The sequence below is a fragment of the Salvelinus namaycush genome, chromosome 1 (assembly GCF_016432855.1).
Source record: "Salvelinus namaycush isolate Seneca chromosome 1, SaNama_1.0, whole genome shotgun sequence".
NCBI lineage: Eukaryota > Metazoa > Chordata > Actinopteri > Salmoniformes > Salmonidae > Salvelinus > Salvelinus namaycush.
This window is the reverse complement of record NC_052307.1, coordinates 42,281,255-42,304,453: the sequence shown is the minus strand read 5'-3', so window position 1 is coordinate 42,304,453 and position 23,199 is coordinate 42,281,255. Positions and strand designations below refer to the sequence as shown.

General features: G+C 44.2%; 1 protein-coding gene across 3 annotated transcripts; it reads left to right on the top strand.

The window, feature by feature from the left end:
- Positions 1-2,117: 2,117 nt before the first annotated feature.
- LOC120044039 (protein prenyltransferase alpha subunit repeat-containing protein 1-like) lies at positions 2,118-20,566 on the top strand. 3 transcript variants are annotated; one of them, XM_038988633.1, is made up of 6 exons: positions 2,118-3,316; positions 3,504-3,759; positions 5,618-5,745; positions 8,684-8,924; positions 11,120-11,493; positions 19,668-20,566. In XM_038988633.1, the coding sequence occupies exons 4-6, from the start codon at positions 8,823-8,825 to the stop codon at positions 20,062-20,064; spliced, it is 873 nt and encodes a 290-aa protein (XP_038844561.1). In that variant the 5' UTR covers positions 2,118-3,316; positions 3,504-3,759; positions 5,618-5,745; positions 8,684-8,822; the 3' UTR covers positions 20,065-20,566. The 3 variants fall into 3 exon arrangements, 2 of the variants coding, with proteins under 2 accessions (XP_038844561.1, XP_038844568.1); XM_038988640.1 differs by having other exon boundaries at positions 2,118-3,338; XR_005476521.1 differs by lacking the exons at positions 8,684-8,924; positions 11,120-11,493; positions 19,668-20,566 and adding exons at positions 5,828-6,017; positions 6,104-7,629.
- The last annotated feature ends 2,633 nt before the right edge of the window (positions 20,567-23,199 follow it).

The window sequence follows — 23,199 nt, the reverse complement described above, 5'->3', positions numbered from 1 at the left end:
GGTGTGAAAATTTGCTGGCTAACAAAGTCAGACAGCTAGCTTTATCTAGCTAGTTAAAGTAAGTTACAACATCAGATGAGCTAACATTAGCTATAGTATTAACTGGTATACGACTCTTAACGTTCCTCAAGCTATAACATCTATTAGTTGCTCACTGGACCCTGATGGAAATCTGAGTGAAATATTAACTCGATAGCTAGCTAACGACCTAACTTATATCTATGAATTGTTAGATTACTTGTTAGATATTACTGCACTGTTGGAACTAGAAGCACAAGCATTTCTCTACGCTCGCAATAATGTCTGCTAACCATGTCCATATGACCAATAAAATTTGATTTTATGTTTTCAGAATGAAAGAATTAGGTGAAGATAAGGCATTGTTTGTTTAACAAGTGGATTCAGGGATTAAGTGTAGCTGGAGCTGGGCCTGGTTTAAACTGGATGTCACTATAGAGGTGAAAGGAACACCACACACTTTCAATAACACCACACAGTTTTTCAATAAGGTGGATAAAAAGGGGTATGCCAGGTGTACTCTTTGCCTGAAATAGATAAATTATGCCAACAAAGGGTCTCATGCTCTTCTGGCACATTGTAGAACAGATGTCCACAGGTAGACTGTGTACAACGTAATAACGTGCAGTGTAGCCCAGATACTGCCCAGGTGTAGCCCAGATACTGCCCACCACCAGCACCATTCCACCAGGGGCCAGAGAAGATTAGGGAACAAGAGGCTTAGCTTCCTGTGCCCACTGTAGACCGCATAGCAAATGCAGAGGTACGTGTGTTAGGTCATTAGCATCACTATTTGAGAAGTCAGCATAGCACGTTAGGCAACCTTAGTGTAGGTAAAATAAACACTTTTGAGCAATTTACACAAGATATGTAGTGTGCCTGCTTTTAGTTAATTTCCTAATTTGTGTCTTCTAGGTGTTGTGACATGACTATCATTAATGCGATGACATGCTATTTATCGAATAATTAACTGTGTAATTATTACGTGATTAAATTAATCATGTAACAATTAACTCATTAGTAACCTGGGGCTCCGCGGGAAAAGTTTGTTTAATGAGTTACCGTTTCCCGAATTAACTCAAATATCAATCTTGATATCATAGCAGTCAATAATTTCCTCATATCAGTCTCATTCTGAATGTCGCATAATCCGTAAAATCTGCACGAACCCTAGTCTACTTTATGGCTCAGCGATACACAAATTGGCTTAATTATTTATTTACTAACTCAATAATCACACATAATTACATAAACACAGAGGATAGATTATACGTTGATTACTAACATAATGCAATGAAAAGTCCCTAGTGTACTAAACCGATATGAAAAGGGGTGGGGAAAGAAAGAGCGGGAGAAGGTGAGACAAATTAATTAAACTATCGTACATACAGTTGAATAATACGCTCATCGTCAGTATGGATATTTAGCAGCCTAACAACCGCTCATTCGGATTTGGAAATGCAATGTACATTATTACGCTTGTATGTCTTTGTTGTCTTTTTCTGTTGAAATTGCCCGATCCGTGGAACAGTCTAGGCAACAAATAACATTGGATTGCTTTCTTTACATTTTTTAGCTATGAGTTAGGTTCACATTAACCACTTTATTTTGCACACAGAGACTGATCATGTAGATCATATTCTATTCTTGATCATATGTTGTTTAATTAGTTGAAACCTGCATTTCCCCCTGCAGGGATTCTTTGCATATTTCAGTGCAAAACAAAAGTGTCACCTTTTTGGGCCCTCACCAGTTTGCATCCCTGATATTTATGCTTGCATGTCTGTCGTCTTTCTCTGTTGAAATCGCCCGATCTGTCTGGGACGAAAAATTTGACAGAAAGTCTCTGGTTGTGTAAGTCTCTGATTGTCCACCAAAGATCACCATGTCCTTACGCCAGTAGCAACCCTGCCACCGCTCTACGTTTTGTGGTCTAATGTAAATTTCGTTAGGAGTCCTTTATAAGCACTCTGGAAAAAGGGCGTTCCATCCTTTTGGCATGGCTGTGCTCATGTGGGCATGGTTACTGACTGGGTAAAACTTTACATGAAAACAATTATCTCATTTAGAAGGCTAAAATCACATTTAATCTTCTCACAAATAGTTTCATATTTAATTATATAAGTTTTACAACATTTAGATGTAACTCTGACATACATTGGAGCTCTTAGTTACAATGTTTCCGTTATAACGTCTTTAATGATATCACCAAACAATAAATGCTGACATGATTGTTCTTTAAGTCCCTCCTGACCATTTCCCACATTCTTTGTGTTAGGAATGTTGTTTCATTATCCAGTTTTGGATGTTGTAGTTTTGTCGGGAAGAATCTGCTTGTAACAAAAGGGTTATTACCCCTCAATACTGCATGGCCAGGGAGAGAGTTCCTGCAAGGTATTTATGACAGTCATAAAACTGGCCAACTCCCCCAGGAGAGGGGAGTCTTGAAACCTTTGTTTAGACGGCACCTTTGATCTCCATCCAGGAGGGCATAGGCTATGGTCCTTGGTGTCCTAGCAGAGCATTCCCTCCCCTTTGCTATTGCTCCAGTAATTGTTGAGCTAGTGCAAAATCTTGCCATTGACAAGGTGGCTTTGGAGAGGATGAAGCTCTCGAGAACAGCGGCATCCTACAAGATGGTCAATGGCCTAGGGCGGACCTTCTCCGAAAGGACCTTCTCAAACCTGAGGAGGTTTCCCTTTTCTTTGAACTTGGATGAGAGCACATCTAACAGCAACAAAAAGGTTGTTCTCATATTTAATTATTGTTATCTTATCAATTTGGCATTCTATTCACTCTATTTGCACTACTTGTATCTTGTTTTATTCTTATCTTACATTGTTGGAGAGCTCAAGTAGAAAGCATTTAATTGTCCAGTCAACATCTGTTTACTGTGCATTTGACAAAATAACCCTGATTTTGTTTGATTGATTTTTGAAGGTCCTCTCCATGCTGGTAAGCTACTACCATGATGACATGAGAAAGGTGGTGGTGGAGCACTTGGGGTCCCTGGAGGTCATAAAGGTGAATGCTGTCAGTTTGGACAACGTGCTCTGCGACTTCTTCAACCATAACATAACATGGAAAAATCTGGTGAGCATGATGATGGATTCTTGTAGCGTCATGAGAGGTAGCAAGACCGGCATCGAGACAAGGACCTTCTAACCCTGCTCGACATTGATGGAGTCTCCTGTCATCACATCCACAATGCAGCAAAGAAGTTTGCAGAGCCCTAGACCACCACCATGAGCAGCTCTTCAATGAACAGCACACTGATCATCAGCGGTCTCCAGATCAAGTAAAAACAACTATATTTTAAAGTTGGGTATTTACTTATCACTCAATGAATTAAATCTTTATTCATGAATTCATCACACTGAATTTATTCCAAATCTATCGTGTTTATGTGCAATCCTACCTTAAAGAACAATAAAGGGGCAGTGTATGGAAATAAATAATTTCATAGTCTCTCTCTTTTTGTCAAGTGATGTACCTCAAGGATATATGTCGGTACCTGAACATCCCTGCCTCCAATCCTCAGAGGTTTGTGCCCCATCGGTGGCTGTCCGCATATGATGTCAGCATTTCGACACACAGAATGCTGTACTACGGGTTCCCGAGCAACGAAGAGCAACCAGGAGCTGTAATAGGACCCACTGGAACACATTTATAAAGAACACCACGTGAGCGAGAAGGCACAAGCGCGGATCAAGTCTTTGCACGAGGACCTCAACAGAAAAGGTGAAGATCATCACTAGTTCTATGTTCAAATGTTATTAGTCACATGCTCCGAATACAATAGATGTAGACCTTACAGTGAAATGCTTACTTACAAGCCCCGAACCAACAATGCAGTTTAAAAAATATGAATAAGAAATAAAAGGAACTAGTAATTAAAGAGCAGCAGTAAAATAACAATAATGAGACTAAATACAGGGGGTACTGGTACAGAGTCAATATGCGGGGGCACCGGTTAGTCGAGGTAATTGAGGTAATATGTATATGTAGGTAGAGTTATTAAAGTGACTATGCATAGATAATAACAGAGTAGCAGCGGTGTAAAAGGGGGGGGTGTTGGGCAATGCAAATAGTCTGGGTAGCCATTTGATTGATGTTCAGGAGTCTTATGGCTTGGGTGTAGAAGCTGTTTGGAAGCCTCTTGGATCTAGACTTGGCGCTCCGGTACCGCTTACCGTGCGGTAGCAGAGATAACAGTCTATGACTAGGGTGGCTGGAGTCTTTGACCATTTTTATGGCCTTCTGACACCGCCTGTTATAGAGGTCCTGGATGGCAGAAAGCTTGGCCCCAGTGACGTACTGGGCCATACGCACTACCCTCTGTAGTGCCTTGCTGTCGGAGGCCGAGCAGTTGCCATACCAGGCAGCTGTAGAACCTTTTGAGGATCTGAGGACCCATGCCAAATCTTTTCAGTCTCCCGAGGGGGAATAGGCTTTGTGCCCTCTTCACGACTGTCTTAGTGTGCTTGGACCATGTTAGTTTGTTGGTGATGTGGACACCAAGGAACTTGAAGCTCTCAACCTACTCCACTACAGCCCAGTCAATGAGAATGGGGGAGTTCTCGGCCCTCCTTTTCCTGTAGTCCACAATCATCTCCTTTGTCTTGATCACGTTGAGGGAGAGGTTGTTGTCCTTGCACCACACGGCCAGGCCTCTGACCACCTCCTTATAGGATGTCTCGTCGTTGTTTGTGATCAGGCCTACCACTGTTGTGTCATCGGCAAACTTAATGATGGTGTTGGAGTTGTGCCTGGCTGTGCAGTCATGAGTGAACAGGGAGTACAGGAGGGGACTCAGCATGCACCCCTGAGGGGCTCCTGTGGTGAGGATCAGCGTGGCAGATGTGTTGTTACCTACCTGGTGGCAAGTCCAGGATCCAGTTCCAGAGGGAGGTTTAGTCCCAGGGTCCTTAGCTTATTGATGAGCTTTGAGGTCACTATGGTGTTGAACTCTGAGCTGTAGTCAATGAATAGCATTCTCACATAGGTTCCTTTTCTCCAGGTGGGAAAGGGCAGTGGTGAGTGCAATGGAGATTGCATCATCTGTTAGGTCAGTATGCAAATTGGAGTTGGTCTAGTGTTTCTGGGATAATGGTGTTGATGTGAGCCATGTTCAGCCTTTCAAAGCACTTCATGGCTACAGACGTGAGTGCTACGGGTCGGTAGTCATTTAGGCAGGTTACCTTGTTCTTGTGCACAGGGACTATGGTGGTCTGCTTGAAACATGGTGCTATTACAGACCCGGACAGGGAGAGGTTGAAAATGTCAGTGAAGGCTGCCAGTTGGTCAGCCTGCGGCCTTGTGAATGTTGACCTGTTTAAAGGTCGTACTCACATCTGCTACGGAGAGCGTGATCACACAGTCGTCCGGAACAGCTGGTGCTCTCATGCATGTTTTAGTGTTATTTGCCTTGAAGCTAGCATAGAAGTAGTTTTCCTCGTCTGGTAGGCTCGTGTCACTGGGCAGCTCTCGGCTGTGCTTCCCTATGTAGTCTGTAATGGTTTACAAGCCCTGCCATGGTTACCAGTGATGAGCAAAATGTACCTTATTGACACTTAACTTACTGATTCTGTTTTCACAGGCATGACACAGCAAGGAAAAGACAGAAAGAAGAGTGACTAGGAAGGTGTGGCATGAGGGCACTACAACTGACCTACAACTCAGCATTTACGTGGGTGTATCCTGATGGAACACGTAATGATTTCCCAGGTGGGTATTTTCTATCTGCGACTGTTGGCTACACTTGTATATATAATGTTGTATTTCACAACAGTTTGTTTTACATTCACAGGGTAGCCAGACGTTGGTACATTAGCTCCACGACAAGCAGATTGAAACTTTTCAATGCTGAATACATCACTAAAGTGTCACCCAAGACTATGGGAGTGATGGTACTTAAGGAGAAGATACTTCTGTTTGCCAGGGAGATGTATGTGGGGCGGGAAGCAGATGGATTCAGAACCAGGAATCCTAATCATGCTGTTAGTACCCTACAATTTAATTACATTTAATACTTTATCTTTTTTCTCATTGTTTCAAAACAGTTTTGTGGTGTTCTATATTTCAGCTGCTGAAGTCTTTCATGGAACAGGTCACCAAAGCCTTGCAGTCACACACTGAGGTCACTGTCTGCTCTGGACCCGATTTTGTGAGGCCACTCGCAGGCAGCGATCCAGTTGAAGAAGCTGAGCACAATGTTGGGCTACCTCTCACCTGCCGACAGTGATCTCCACCAGGAGATCATGCGATACAACATTGATCCATGCCTGGCCAGCTTCACGGAGGGAGATGACATGGTGGAGTGGTGGGCTCACGTCTTGGCCCAAACACTGTATCCAGCCCTGGGTAATGTGGTGAAAAGTGCCCTCTCTGTCTTTCATGGTCCCAGGGTTGAATCTTCATTTAGCTGGATGAACGACATCATTGATACACGAAGCACCAACATGAACATCTCAACTTTCAATGCAATACAGACTGTGAAGTACACCCTGCAGACCAGGCAGAAGACCGCAGTGGAGATGTTTAAACGGGAGGATGCAAGGTTTGGAGAGGTGGACCGAAGGCTCTGCAGAAACATCAGGTCAGCAGGAACAGTAGACAAGACCCAGTGGCAGCGGAGTCTGCTGGAAGACCGAAGATGACATCTCGGGTATGGCTGTCAGCCATTTGGAAGTGCTCAGGAGAGCAAGACGGCGGCAGCTGAAGAGGAGAAGAGGGCAAGGCGCAAGCCTGCCGCAGAACAGCGCAAGCGGGCGCTTGAAATACTTGTCCAGGTTATGAAAAAGAAGTAGGGGCAAGCCCTCTCCTTCCCTCCAGTACTCTCCCTTTGTCAAATAAATCCCAAATTGTTCCTGGCCTAGGACGCAGCATCCGAGGCCTGTTTTCTGCCACCATTTACCTTCATTTGATGGGCTATGTTTTTATGTTTGCACAACACTTTAAGAAAGTGTTGTGAAAATGTATGTGGGTATAGGAAAGAGTTCTATTTGAGTTTCGTTTAACTTTCCCTCAGAAATGTTCTGTCCTGTTGGGCAGTACAGCATCAGAGGGACTGTTCCTGATTATCTTGAAATAACTCCATCCTTTGAGAAATATTGATGTGGTATTATATTGACATACAAAAATGTATGTGGTATTATATTGACTCGACTACATGAACCAGTATAAAATATGAATGTATTGTTTATTTTGTGGACTTGAGTGTCATGTGCAGTAAAGTATGGCAACAAATAACATTGGATTGTTTTCCTTAAAATCTTTACCTGTGAGTTAAGTTCACATTAACCACTTTTTATTTTACACACAGAGACCGATCATGTGGATCATATTCTTTGTTGTTTAATTAGTACACAGTTAAGCTGCATTTCAAGAAGGGATTCAGCCTAAAAGTCACTAGAAATTTGAATTTTAAAGCTGATTTACAATAAACAAAATCCACTTAGCAGGGATGTTTTGTGTATTTCAGTGCAAAGAAAATGTGTCACCTTTTTGGGCCCTCACCGGTTTGCATCCCTGCCATTGTAAAGCATGGAGAAAGAGTTGTGCTGGTGTGGGGGTGCTTTGCTGGTGACACTGTCAGTGATTTATTTAGGATTCAAGGCACACTTAACCAGCATGGCTACCACAGCATTCTGCAGCGAAACGCCATCCTATCTGGTTTGCGCTTAGTGGGACTATCATTTGTTTTTCAACAGGACAATGACCCTACCCACCTCCAGGCTGTGTAAGGGCTATTTGACCAAGAAGGAGAGTGATGGAGTGCTGTATTAGATGACCTGGCCTCCACAATCACCCACCCTCAACCCAATTGAGATGGTTTGGGATGAGTCGGACCGCAAAGTGAAGAAAAAGCAGCCAACAAGTGCTCAGCATATGTGGTAACTCCTTCAAGACTGTTGGAAAAGCATTCCAGGTGAAGCTGGTAGAGAGAATGCCAAGAGTGTGCAAAGCTGTCATCAAGGCAAAGGGTGGCTACTTTGAAGAATCTCAAATTGAAAATACATTTTGATTTGTTTATCACTTTTTTTTGGTTACTACATGATTCCATATGTGTTATTTCATAGTTTTGGCGTCTTCACTGTTATTCTACCATGTAGAAAATAGTAAAAATAAAGAAACAATGTTGAATGAGTAGGTGTCCCCGAAACAATGGACTGGTACTATATATCTTTTACAAATTTTAGAATTCGTATTCCACTTTGACGTTAGAGTATTTTGTGTAGATCGTTGACAAAAAAATTACAATTAAATCAATTTTAATACCATGTTGTAGCACAACAAAATGTGTAGAAAGTCAAGGTGTGAATAGTTTCTGAAGGCACTGTATATGGCCATATATGGTGTGTACATTACATGATCTAACTGACCCAAAATGACCCCTCATCTGGCCAGAAAAGTGTTTAGCAGCCTGAGAAGGCTGTGGTTGCACAATGCATTCTGAGAATGTCATCGCAGTTGATAGGTCACTTACGTAGCTGTTTTTAATTTCTGTTATCCAGGCCTTTTGTCCTGGCTCTGTTGTTGAACCAGATGCTTACTATAGGTTCGGTTGGTTCTGGGTTTAGGGCTGTTTTGGGAGCCGAGGGTATTTGAGATGCGTGTGTGTTTAGTCAGTGTATATAGTTAAACATTCCCCCTGTGTTTCCAGGCGATGGGTACTACAGCAGGTGCTACGGGAGTGTTCTCCCCCCAGCTCGGATAGGAAGGAGCAGGGTGACAGTGACCTGCGTGACTCAGCAGAGAGGACGCGGCTTAGTGAGCGGCTCCACAGGGTTCTACACGACGAGATGAAGGTATGCACCGACGCCGCCAGCCGCTACCCTAGCAACTACAACGCCTGGTCGCACCGTATCTGGGTCCTGCAGAACATGGCCCAGGGCAACCTGAAGGTAGGAGTACGACGAGATAGGGTCTCTATCTCTCTGTCTCTCTCTGCCTCTCTCTCTCTGCCTCTCTCTCTCTCTGCCTCTCTCTGCCTCTCTTTCTTTCTGCCTCTCTCTGCCTCTCTCTTTCTGCCTCTCTCTGCCTCTCTCTCTTTCTGCCTCTCTCTGCCTTTCTCTCTGCCTCTCTCTCTCTGCCTCTCTCTACCTCTCTCTCTCTCTGCCTTTTTCTCTCTGCCTCTCTCTCTCTCTGCTTCTCTCTCTGCATCGCTCTGCCTCTCTCTGCTTCGCTCTGCCTCTCTCTCTCTCTGCCTCTCTCTCTGCCTTTCTCTCCCTCTCTCTGCCTCTCTCTCCCTCTGCCTCTCTGCCTCTCCCTCTGCCTCTCCCTCTGCCTCTCTCCATCTCCCTCTCTCTCTCTCTGCCTCTCTCTCTGACTATCTCGCTGCCTCTCTCTCTCTCTCTGCCTCTCTCTGCATCTCTCTGCCTCTCTCTGCTTCTTTCTCTCTCTTGCTCTGCTTCTGCCTCTCTCTCTGCCTCTCTCTGCCTCTGCCTCTCTCTCTCTCTCTCTCTCTGCCTCTTCCGCTCTGTCTCTCTCTCTCTCTGCCTCTCTCTCTCGCTCTGCCTCTCTCTGGCTCTGCCTCTCTCTCGCTTTCTCTCTCTGCCTTTCTCTCTCTCTCTCTTTCTCTCTGCCTTTCTCTCTCTCTCTCTCTCTCTCTCTCTCTGCCTCTCTCTCCCTCTCCCTCTGCCTCTCTCTGCCTCTCCCTCTGCCTCTCTCCACCTCCCTCTCTCTCTCTCTGCCTCTCTCTCTCTCTGCCTCTCTCTCTCTGCCTCTCTCTCTGACTATCTCGCTGCCTCTCTCTCTCTCTCTGCATCTCTCTGCCTCTCTCTGCTTCTTTCTCTCTCTTGCTCTGCCTCTGCCTCTCTCTCTCTGCCTCTCTCTGCCTCTCTCTCTCTCTGCCTCTTCCGCTCTCTCTCTCTCTCTGCCTCTCTCTCTCTTTTTGTCTCTCTCTCTCTCTGCCTCTCTCTCGCTCTGCCTCTCTCTGGCTCTGCCTCTCTCTCGCTTTCTCTCTGCCTTTCTCTCTGCCTCTCTCTCTCTGTCCCTCTCTCTCTCTCTGCCTCTCTCTCGCTCTGCTTCTCTCTGGCTCTGCCTCTCTCTCGCTTTCTCTCTACCTTTCTCTCTGCCTCTCTCTCTCTGCCTCTCCCGCTCTGCCTCTCCCGCTCTGTCTCTCTCTGCCTCTCCCGCTCTGTCTCTCTCTCGCTTTCTCTCTCTCTGCCTCTCTCTCTCTCTCTCTCTCTGCCTCTCTCTGCATCTCTCTGCCTCTCTCTCTGCTTCTCTCTCTGTCTCTGCCTCTCTCTCGCTCTGCCTGTCTCTGTTTCTGCCTCTCTCTCGCTCTGCCTTTCTCTCTCGCTCTGCCTCTTAATTGTATGTTCATGGTCTCTGTCAAAACATTGACAGCTCTTTCAATGTAACATTGACAGAAAACATATGTGTGTGCTAGTCTAGCAGGCAACTAGCTATGAATGTTTCATGCAGCTAGCATGGCTTATACAGTATGACCAGGGTCTGTGTGTCTCCAGCCCTCGCTGCCTCATATCTCTGGCCTGTCACTGTATGTTGAGGAGGACAGGAACTTTCTAGTCCATTTAACTGATCTGGGGACAGTGCAGGTATTAATGCAGCAAATTCCTAAGGCCTGATCCTAAAATAAGAGGCCTAGGGATTTAAAGGTGGATGGAGTGTTGTGGCTCAGTTGATCCGTTCCTAATTTTTAAGCCATGCTAGGCACTCCTAGGATATGGAGAGATGCTACTGTTTATTAGGACCAGGGATATAGACTGTGACAGAGTAGACTGTAGCAATGATCCTTTAATAGACACTTCCTGTTATGATAGGATAAGCCTACTTTCTGATCACTCATTTGGGTTAGGTTCTTGTAATGTCTGTCCTGATAGCGTTTGATTGGTCAAATCATGTCTTTGTAAGAAGCCAAATAATTCCCCTCTCTCTTTTGGAATTGCTAGTGTGCACAAGTATAATGCCAACCATAACATACATTGTTTTATTGTTAAAAATTGCTGTTTGTCTGAACATGTACACTTGCAATTCAATGTCCTCTTTAATCATATGTTGGTTAGCATAGGGCAAATACCTTTGAATGGAAAACCTTGCTTGAATGAGGTCACCTCTCCTCCTCTTTTCCCAGGTCCTCCATGATGAGCTGTCCTCCATGCGTGAGTGGGTCTCCATGCACGTGTCGGACCACAGTGGCTTTCACTACCGCCAGTTCCTGCTCAAGGCCCTGGTCAGGGAGCTCAGCCAGTCCATGCACCACCACCATGCCCCTTGGCCTAGCCTCGGCAGCTCCAGCCCTCGCAGTCCCAGCCCGGACCCCCAGCCAGGCCACCCCCCCCACCAGGCTAACGGAGAGGCCACAGCAGCAGCCCCCTGCCCCTCTCCCGCCACCCCAGAGGACCAGTCCTCGGTGGCGGCCGTGCCCCAGCTCTTCCACCAGGAGATGGAGCTGTGTACTGACCTCATCCAGTCCTTCCCCGGACACGAGACACTCTGGTGTCACAGGTACGAGCCCACAGGCCACTGTCACTCAACCTGAGACTACAATGTTAGCCAATCACAGAACACATTTTATTATGAGACGCTCTGGTGTCACAGGTGAGACCAAAGGAGGACCAATCATGGACCAGCACGTTGTTGTATCTAGGGTGCGGCCTAATTTCAACTAGAGCCATAGACACTGTACAGAGTTTGGCTAACTACCCTCCATATTGGTGGCAAAAGCTTTATTATGTCAATCGTTTTTTTATTGTCCTTTAGACCATTACAATGTTCTCAGGACTCTTCAGTAGTGGATGTGTTGGTGGGTCCCTATCATGTCATATACGGTGCATTCGGAAAGTATTCAGACCCCTTCACTTTTTCCACAATTTGTTACGTTAGCTCTGTCAGGTTGGATGGGGAGCGTCGCTGCACATATATTTTCATGTCTCTCCAGAGATGTTCAAGTCCGGGCTCTGGCTGGGCCACTCAAGGACATTCAGAGACTTGTCCAGAAGCCACTCCTGCGTTGTCTTGGCTGTGTGCTTCGGGTCGTTGTCCTGTTGGAAGGTGAACCTTCGCCCCCTGTCCGAGGTCCTGAGTGCTCTGGAGCAGGTTTTCATCAAGGATCTCTCTGTACTTTGCTCCGTTCATCTTCCCCTCAATCCTGACTAGTCTCCCAGTCCCTGCCGCTGAAAACATCCCCACAGCATGATGCTACCACCATCATGCTTCACCGTAGGGATGGTGCCAGGTTTCTTCCAGATGTGGCTCTTGGCATTCAGGCCAAAGAGTTCCATCTTGGTTTCATCAGACAAGAGAATCTTGTTTCTCATGGTCTGAGAGTCCTTTAGGTGTCTTTTGGCAAACTCCAAGCGGAGTGTCATGTGCCTATCACTGAGGTGTGGCTTCCGTCTGGCCACTCTACCATAAAGGCCTGATTGGTGGAGTGATGCAGAGATGGTTGTTCTTCTGGAAGGTTCTCCCATCTCCACAGAGGAACGCTGGAGCTTTGTCGGAGTGACCATCGGGTTCTTAGTCACCTCCCTGACCAAGGCCCTTCTCCCCAGATTAATCAGTTCGGCCAGGCGGCCAGCTCTAGGAAGAATATTGGTCGTTCCAAACTTCTTCCATTTAATAATAATACAGGGCACTGTGTTCTTGGGGACTTGTAATGCCGCAGACATTTTTTGTTGGACATTATATAGACAGGTGTGTGCCTTTCCAAATCATGTCCAATCAATTGAATTTACCATAGATGGACAATGTTGTAGAAACATCACAAAGAAGATGATCAATGGAAACAGGATGCACCTGAGTTCATTTTCGAGTGTCATAGCAAATGGTTTGAAATGTTTTTGTTTATTATTTTTAATACATTTTCAAAAAAATCTCAACCTGTTTTCACTATCATTATGGGGTATTGTGTGTAGATTGAGGAATTTGATTTATTTAATACATTTTAGAATAAGGCTGTAATGTAACAAAATGTGGAAAAAGTGAAGGGGTCTGAATACTTTTTTATTTGCTGTAGAACATTCTTTGTTCTTCTAGAGAGGGAGAGAATAGAGATATAGAGAATGGCGAGAGGAAAGAGGGAACAGAGCAAGCGAGAGAGGGCAGAGAGGGAGAACAGAGAGAGGACTGGGGAAAGAGGGAACAGAGAGAGAGGCTGAAGATCAGCTGCTCAGTAGAAAGTGTTTATACCTGACCAGTAGGGCTGGATGTGATATCAAATTATTTTGATAAATTCAAATTTATGTTTTAGCACGATATTTCACATGCCAATATCGCAAGAATCTGCTGTTCTATTTTTCGTTTTTATGAGTGTTTATGTCCACTTGTTCTCATGTCTTTATGGTCTTGTCTCCTTCGCTCTTTCTGCTATGACTGTGTACCCTCCCGTTTAAACACACACACACCAACCTCTCCCCTACACACAAAGCTCCTCCCGCTGCCACTCAGAACAACAAAGATGAAAGATCACTTCTTCCTCTCTGACAACAAGCAGTTTCAACTCGCTATTTGAGATGGGTCAGAGAATTGAACGTAAATTTCTCTACCATAAGCCGCCTCAATGTAATTTTAGAGAATTTGGCAGTACGTCCAACCGGCCTCACAACCACAGTCCACGTGTAACCACGCCAGTCCAGGCTTCTTCAACTGCGGTATCACCTGCTTCAGCCACCTGGACAGCTGATGAAACTGGATTTGCACAACCAAAGAATTTAATCTGTGTGCTCGGCGTCCTCAGCGTCACGAACTACAGTTCGGCGTCATAACTGACTTCAGTGGGCAAATGATCACCTTAGATGGCCACTGGCCCACTGGAGAAGTGTGCTCTTCACGGAGGAATCCCGGTATCAACTGTACCGGGCAGATGGCAGACAGTGTGTATGGCGGACGGCGTCATGTGTGCAAGCGGTTTGCTGATGTCAACATTGTTAACAGAGTGCCCCATGGTGGCCGTGGGGTTATGGTATGGGCAGGAATAAACTACGGTCAACGAACACAATTGCATTTTATAGATGGCAATTTGAATGCACAGAGATTCAGTGACGAGATCCCGTGGCCCATGTCGTGCCATTTATCCGCCGCCATCACCTCCTGTTTCAATACATGGCCCCATGTCGCAAGGATCTTTACACAATTCCTGGACTCTGAAAATGTCCCAGTTCTTCTATGGCCTGCATACTCACCAGACATGTCACCCATTGAGCATGTTTGGCATGCTCTGGATCGACGTGTACGACAGTGTGTTCCAGTTCCCACCAATATCCAGCAACTTCAAACAGTCATTGAAGAGGAGTGGGACAACATTCCACAGGCCATAATCAACAGCCTAATCAATTCTATGTGAAGCAGATGTGTCACACTGCATGAGGCAAATGGTGTTCACACCAGATACTGACTGGTTTTCTGATCGACGCTCTTACTTTTTGTATTAAGTTATCTGTGATTATCGTGTGCTAACTTCTAACTAAGGGCTTCGCCGAGGGCCGGGAACAGCCCTTAGGATGGAGTTGTCACATGATTATCCCAGGGTTCGAGGGGCCTTATTGCTTTTATAAAACGGTTCCCAACATATTTATAAAAATAGAAATGACATGCAATTTGTTTTTGTATTTTGAAGTTGCTTCCCAAGCGAGCTTGTCATTAGTTATTTTCTCATGTTTTGACCTAGTTGTTAATGCTAATCATTCTATTAATTTTCGATGTTGTTATGCTAAACAAATCATTGGCATGTAGCTAGCTAGCAGAGATTCAATGAGGATGATTGACAAGAACTTCAATAAACAATGATTTAATAAATATCCAATAGGCCTACATGGGCAACAACTATTATTGTTGCCGAGTCCGAACTAACCAAGCTAGTTGGTGATGTTTTATAGTGATGTTTCCGTTGATGGCACAAGAGTGGATGAACTGTCCATGATTCTGGCACTGGTTGGTGACAGCCAGTGCTTGCCTCTTTGGCGGAGAATGGGACCTCCCACTCACATCATTGCAAGCTAAAATGGCACTCCAGTGCTTTCTGTTCTCCATGTTAGGGGCTGCCAATGACACTTGAGTGAGCTCTTGGACCGATGGCATCTCAAGCCATTATTTCCCTTGCCTCCAGGCCTGCATCTGATAACTTTTGCTTGCTACCCAAGCAGGCTGGTCATGAGTTATTTTCTCATGTTTTGACCCAGTCGTTAATTCTAATCATTCGATTAATTCGACTTTGTTATGCTAAGCAAATCATTGGCATGTAGCTTGCTAGCAGAGATTCAATGAGGATGATTGACAAGAACTTCAATAAATAATGTTTTAATAAATATCCAATAGGCATACATAGGCCGCACATGCGCTGGTTAATGAATTCATGGAATTCTGAGTGTTTACGTATTCCATGTTGAATTATTAGTTTCATGTTCCTTCTTGGGCTAGGTAGAGATCACATTTGTACAATGATACATTGTTGCACAGATCGTAGAGGCAGATAGAAGTGTTTATACAACTCCCAACTGTTGCAAACCAAATAGTAGCATGGAAAAATAATGTGAAGGTGCCTTTTTCCTGAACGAGATGATGTTTTTGAATTTACAGGCAGGGCTGAGGCACAGTGGAATTATGACATTAACATGTCATGGTATTTTACGGTTGTTATCCCACAACTCCCACATATCAGGATCCGAACAACACGTTTTGTAATTTTCTAAATTGCCTGTTACAAGAGGTTTATTAGTGACTGTGCATTATGCATACTTACTTTACTTAGTCCTCTTCGTCCCGGGTGGGGCATAAGGCTGTAACAATCTTCTGCCACAGGTGTCTGTCTTTGGCCACAATTTGTGCCCTGTCCCATGAAAGACCCATCTCTTCCAGCTCAGCCACCACTGTCCGTCACCATGTTGTTTTTTGCCTACGTCACTTGCACTTTCCAGTTGGTATCCATCTGAGGGCATCTTTGGTGATCCTTTCTGGCAGCATCCTCAGCACATGACCAAGCGAACACAACCTGCATATATTTATTTCCAGGACAATGTTCTTACAGCCCGTCCTCCTATACAGGTTCTCGTTAGAGATCTTGTTTGGCTGGAAGATGTTGGAGATCTTGCGGAGGCAACCATTGTGGAAGGCATCAACACTGCTCATCCCACTAACTACCCTCCAGCACTCAGAGCCATATCAAAGCAGTGACTTCACATTGCTATTATAAATCCTGAAATTAGTTTGAGTCTGTATTAGGGTTGCAAAGGGTCGGAAATTTTCCAGTAATTTTCCATAAGAAGTTTAGCCCGGGAATTTTGGTAATTTTGCTTAAATTCATCAAAAAAGTTAGCTTATAACAGTGAACCTTTTTTTGTGGGATACACATAAGGCAGTTCTAGGTCTTGTGGAATATTTTGGTTAAACTATCCCCAATTCAATGAAATTGCAACCCTCTGCATGCACAGTGCATTCTTCTATCACATGTGCAGTGCACTCTTCCATCACATATACAGCTGATTTTCAAGATCTTGCACACTAATGAGATGCTATTGAGCCCACACTACTACATTGTCTGAGGCAAGGACTACATGATTTCTGGTAAGTTTCGATTACAATACTGGGTGGGGTGAATATATTTTATATGACATAGTGGTTAGAGCATTGGACTAGTAACCGAAAGGTTGTAAGATTGAATCCCCAAGCTGACAAGGTACAAATCTGTCGTTCTGCCCCTGAACAAGGCTGTTAACCCACTGTTCCTAGGCCATCATTGAAATTAAGAATTTGTTCTTAACTGACTTACCTAGTTAAATAAAGGTAAAATATTTTTTTATTGTTAAATCCATGATTGTTTTGTTAACTAGTAAATCATAGCCTACAGCAAAGTGTGTTTAAATCATTTTTATCTTGTTAACAATTTCTGCTAGTTAGTTTATGCTACCATGTGGGTTTTAGCTTGCTTGAGCCTGCTAACTGAGGAGTGTTAATTCACCTGTTTCCATACATGTTTCATTTTAAAATGTTTATTTTACAAAGGAGTTGTTTAATCTAACTGCTTAACTATTTATCTGTACATGGAATTGTATTTGTTGTTTTTTTACAATTTTTTTTCAAATCTTTACAGGAAAATGCCACGGGCGCTATCTGATGTGTGGAGACATTTCACTGCAGCTAATGTAGAATGAAAAGCTTTGTACATTTGGAAATACTGCCAAATAACATGATAAGAATGCAACAAAGATGCAGAATCATCTGGCCAAGTGCATAAAGTTCCCTCAGCACTCACAACAAGCAACCTCTGAAAAAGTACCTCTACTTCTATTCGCGGTGAAAATTATGAGTCAGACACCTTATCGATAGCAACAGCTCATGGTCCTCCTGGAATGAGAAGGGTTTTTTGAATCAATGGAGGAACGTAGTCAGAGAAATGCTGATGAATGTCTTGCTCGAGCTGTGTATGCAACTGGTTCACCTCTGATGCTCACAGGCAATGTGTATTGGAAGAGATTTCTGAATGTTCTATGCCCAGCATATACCCCTCCAACCAGACATACACCACTCATTTGCTGGATGCAGAGTTCAACAGAGATCAAGTGAAGGTCAAGCAAATCATAGAGAAAAAAGACTGTATTGCAATCCTCTCTGATGGGTGGTCGAATGTTTGTTGGCAAGGAATAATTAACTACATCATCTCCACCCCTCAACCAGTATTCTACAAGAGCACAGACACAAGGGACAACAGACACACCAGTATCTACATTGCAGATGAGCTGAAGGCAGTCATCAATGACCTTGGACCACAGAAGGTATTTGCACTTGTGACAGACAATGCTGCGAACATGAAGGCTGCTTGGTCTAAAGTGGAGGAGTCCTACCCTCACATCACACCCATTGCCTGTGCTGCTCATGCATTGAATCTGCTCCTCAATGACATCATGGCACTGAAAACAATGGATACACTCTACAGGAGAGCCAAGGAAATGGTTAGGTATGTGAAGGGTCATCAAGTTAGTGAGAAGAATAGGAGCACCACATTGAAGCTGCCCAGCAACACCCGTTGGGGTGGTATTGTCATCATGTTTGACAGTCTCCTGGAGGGGAAGGAGTCTCTCCAAGAAATGGCCATATCACAGTCTGCCGATATGGACAGCCCCATCAAGAGGATCCTCCTGGATGATGTATTTTGGGAGAGAGTGGTAAGCAGCCTGAAACTCCTGAAACCTATAGCAGTAGCCATTGCATGGATTGAGGGAGACAATGCCATCCTGTCTGATGTTCAGATTCTGCTTGCAGATGTAAGAGAAGAATTCCGTATTGCCCTGCCCACTTCACTGTTGCTCCAAGCAGAGGAAACTGCATTTCTGAAATACATCAAAAAGCTTGAAGACTTCTGTCTGAAGCCCATAAACGCCGCAGAGTACATGTTGGACCCCAAGTATGCTGCCAAGAGCATCCTGTCTGGTGCAGAGGTCAACAAGACCTAAGGTCTCTCCACCTTGGCCTGGATGAGGGCAAGGTTCTTGGCAGTCTGGCGAAGTATACTTCCAAGCAAGGGCTTTGGGATGGAGATGCAATATGGCAGTCGTGCCAACATATCTCATCAGCCACCTGGAGGAAGGGACTTTGTGGATCTGAAGCTCTTTCCCCGTTGCCTCCATCATCCTCCAAATCCCATCAACATCAATCGCTTCAGAGTGCAACTGGTCCCTGTTTAGGAACACATGCACCAAAGCACCAACACATGCACATTTGTGGCCTGTTGGAGGTCATTTTGCAGGGCTCTGGCAGTGCTCCTCCTTGCACAAAGGCGGAGGTAGCGGTCCTGCTGCTGGGTTGTTGCCCTCCTACGGCCTCCTCCACGTCTCCTGATGTACTGGCCTGTCTCCTGGTAGCGCCTCCATGCTCTGGACACTACGCTGACAGACACAGCAAACCTTCTTGCCACAGCTCGCATTGATGTGCCATCCTGGATGAGCTGCACTACCTGAGCCACTTGTGTGGGTTGTAGACTCCGTCTCATGCTACCACTAGAGTGAAAGCACCGTCAACATTCAAAAGTGACCAAAACATCAGCCAGGAAGCATAGGAACTGAGAAGTGGTCTGTGGTCACCACCTGCAGAACCACTCCTTTATTGGAGGTGTCTTGCTAATTGCCTATAATTTCCACCTTTTGTCTATTCCATTTGCACAACAGCATGTGAAATTTATTGTCAATCAGTGTTGCTTCCTAAGTGGACAGTTTGATTTCACAGAAGTGTGATTGACTTGGAGTTACATTGTGTTGTTTAAGTGTTCCCTTTATTTTTTTGAGCAGTGTATATTGTGAATTGCCCATAAGTATTAAAAAACGGAGATTCGATTTTTAAGCCATATCACCCAGCCCTACTGACCAGCTTTGTTGTGATAGGGCGAAGTAAGGGGTGCCATGGTAACAGTGTTCAGATGGTTGCTAACTGATGACTAATGGCTGTAGAGAATGTGAAGATTATTTATACATTGATTTGGCCAAGATGGTCATGACTCAGTGATATCTTAGAGGATATTGTTATTTTTGTCTAGAGTGGCATCTTTTCCCCTTGAAAACATAATATGGTTTCAACATAAAATGTTTTTTTAGCTTTACAGTTCTACAGATCCTAGAAATCCAGTTTTTCAATGATAGCAGTTTACTATGACATCAAAACCAACACTGTATTTCCTAACCACTATCTGTCTCCAGGCGACACATCTTCTACCTTTGGCACCACTGGAGGCGGGACCACGATCACCACGAAGGCCAGGGCCGTGGCAGTGAGTTTCCCCAGCTGAACCACACTGACGATGGGCTGAGCAGACATCCTCACACAGCCTCCCCTAGAGGAGTGGGTCTAGACAGGGTGGAGAGCAGGAACGGACAGGCTCAGGAGGGTCAGAATGCCATGGAGGTGGACGGGGTCGGGGTTCCAGACCCTCGTGACACTAAGCGTCTGAAGCGGGGTCCCCCTGACCCCTGCCCCCCCGCCCTGCCCTCAGAGCACGGTTTCGTAGCCAGCGTCCTGGACGGCTGCCGCTCCCCCGAGCAGGGCTGCTTCGCCCTTGCATACAGGAAGTGGCTAGACTCTGTGATTGGTCAGTGAGAGATGGACGGACAAAGTCATTGGTCAGTGAGAGGAGACGCTTCCTACTCCACTGGAGATGGGTTACGGTTTAAATTTGCCCCTCTGGCACAGATCTAGGATCAGCTTACTCTCACCCAACCCCTAACCTTAACCATTAGGGCAAGAACTGCAAAATACTGTCCCTAGATCAGCGTCTAGTGGCTGGTAACATTATGCTCGTCTTGAAGGCTCTGGAAGGGGGCTGGGGGATCTCAAAGTTATTTGTGGCCCCTCCCATCTTCCTGGAAATGCCTGGACTCTGATTCGTCGGCAGAGCTTTGTCTGAGCCAATCCCCCTTCAGAATGGAAATCTGAGTGTGGCTTTGCTCTGAGTCGTTCCACCTCAAAGCACAAGAAATAGGACCACCAGATTGTTCTGAAATTGTTTCTGTAGTTAGTAAGAGGAGATACGATTAGCATTCATGTAACATTATTTTGTTGAAATATAATTAGATCTCTGAAATATTAAGCTAATTGATTTCATCCAAATTGACAATTTAAATTTTTAAGATTCAGATAGTAGTCAATAAATATAGTACCCAACATCCAATTTGGACCAAACATCTTCCAAACAATGCGTCCCCAAAAAATTGTCAAAGGCCACCCACGGACCCCCTACACCCCATGCCAATCCCACCCCAACAACCAGTATACAGTATCAGTTGTCTATGTTTGACAAGTAGTATGAAGCTGTGGCTTGGAGTATTGCTTCTCCATACTATGTAATGTATTCCCTGTGCATCTGGTGATGTTTCTTTTCCCCCTGTTCAGAGAAATTAGTAATTCAAGTGGCTTGCATTGGTTGTTAAGCAACAAAAGTGACGCTTGCGCAACTATGGGGGAAAAAAGACCTGTTTGGCTTAGATTGTTGACAACATGTAAACTATATTTAGTCTCCAAATGTTTGTTGAACACATACATTTGCACAATGAGCACTTGTTGACTCAAATACATTGTTACAGATGTTAGTTAGCAAATTTTTGCCATATTAGCATTGACATGACATATTAGCAAGTCAAAACACCTCAAAACAAGACATGGTATCAAGAACACACTCCCTACACTCGCAATAACATCTGCTAACCATGTGTATGTGACCAATAAAAAAAATATTTTATTTGAAGATGCAACTAGCTGAAACAAGACACATACGATTCCCCACATGGTAGCTTCTTGTCATTGTTGCTCGTTATCTCACCGTTCAGAATCATTGCAAAGCACGGCTTCAGGCCACAACGATGTGTGCGCATAATGTTTGTGACGTTATCAGCCAACCGGTCTATAGATTTTTACCACTAAGTGCCACTGTTCCTGCTATACCGCCACTCTTTTATCCATTTTGCTGGTTTCTTGTGTTTACATCAAAACATTTGATTTTACAACTTTGGGTAGAAACAAATAGATTTGTCTCATTATGAAAATAAATTCTGTGGTCCTCACAATTCAAGCCAGTACTCCATGAAAGCAATTCAGCTTGTTCTTATAGCAACTTAATGCGGAAAACCAACTCTTCTTGAATAGTCCAAGAAGTGGCTGCTCTCTGAGAGGGCTATCCCGACGCAATTCTCATATGAACACTTTTCCTTACAAGCCAAACACTTTGATGGAGAAATTGGCTAGGGACTAAATGTTGTGACAGCCTTAATAAAGTAATTAATTGCATGGCAGTCTTATGTGTTTCAGTAAAATGATCAGGAAACGGCTTTATAAAAGCATAAAAGAGTGTGATGGTATAGCAGGAACAGTGGCATCTAGTGGTCAAAACCTGGTACTTTCACACTACTTCATGGTAAATAATGCAAACCACTTCAATACTATCAGGGGGGAAAAAACATAATCAGTTTCATAGGGAATACATTACATAGTATGGAAAAGCAATACTTCAAACCGCAGCGTCATACTACTTATCAATCATGGAGAACTGATACTGAATACTGGTTGTTGGTGTTGGGGGTGCGTGGGTGGCTTTTACATTTTTGGGGGGATTCCTCATGTCTTACTCATTGGTAGGAAGAAGTTTGGTCCAAATCGGATGTTTGGGGCTATATTTATTGAATATTATCTGAATCCTATGAATTAAAATGGCCGATTTGTTTGCAATTAATTAGCCTAATTTCTCCAAGATAAAATGTAAACAAAATAATGTTTCAGAAATACCTATCTTACCTGTTTCTTACTACAGAAATATTTTGAGAACAATCTGAGATGGTGGGTGTCATGGCTTGCTGAAATAACATGGAACGACTTCTCTGGAAGAGTATGGCTCGTATGGTCTGTTAGTAGCTTAGTTCAGGTACCTCAATACCTCAGGTCTCTCTCAATGTTAGAACAATTCTGTCAACCAATTCTGTCTGTCGTTTTAGCTTTTTCACTTAAGAGATTCATTCTTCCGGTATCTTTCTTTTGTCTTCCAGTAACTAAATGTATTGTAGCAGAATAGGTTAAGTGAAGCTGCCATGGTTACAGGAGGCTATTCATCACAAATGTTGTTATCAGGTCAATTCTGCAGAATTAAACTAAGGACTATAGTTAGATGAGCAGTGCAGCAAATCATTCATTGTCAACATACAAAAACAAAGAACATAAAACTAGCAAAGCCATTATATCCCGATACCGATATGTCGTGCATCCCTACGGACAACTAAACAACATTTAGACATTTAGTTTAGAGAAATTTAAGTGTTTCGCAAGGAGAGAGGAAAGCAAATAAAATCTAGCTGAGAGAATCAATTCTAGTTGATCCAGGTTTCTTCATACCTGGATGTGAAATATATCTATATATCAACTGCCAGGCATACAATGGTCTGAGTCACTTCAATTGTAGAGAGGTGCTCGATTGTAAAGAAATGACTGCAAGCACATTCTAAAAATTCTAATTTCCTCAGAAGGTTCTCCTGAAGTACCTAGCTCTCGAGTCTGTCAATGAGAATGATTACAGTACTGTATGTAAGCACAACTGGTATATAGGCTGTGTCACTGCTTTCCCTTTTCTTCAAGAACAACTTGGTGCTAGCCTGGTCCAAGATCTGTTTATGCTTTTACCCACCCCATTGTCATTGTCAAGCCAAACATTTTCCATGACAATTCCATAAGGAGTTGACAAGCGAGCAGAAA

Coding starts and splice junctions, on each gene's coding strand:
- LOC120044039 (XM_038988633.1), top strand. CDS start 8,823: ATGAAGGTATGCACCGACGCCGCCAGCCGCTACCCTAGCAACTACAAC. Junction 8,925..11,119: donor TGGCCCAGGGCAACCTGAAG/GTAGGAGTACGA, acceptor CTCTTTTCCCAG/GTCCTCCATGATGAGCTGTC. Junction 11,494..19,667: donor GAGACACTCTGGTGTCACAG/GTACGAGCCCAC, acceptor ATCTGTCTCCAG/GCGACACATCTTCTACCTTT.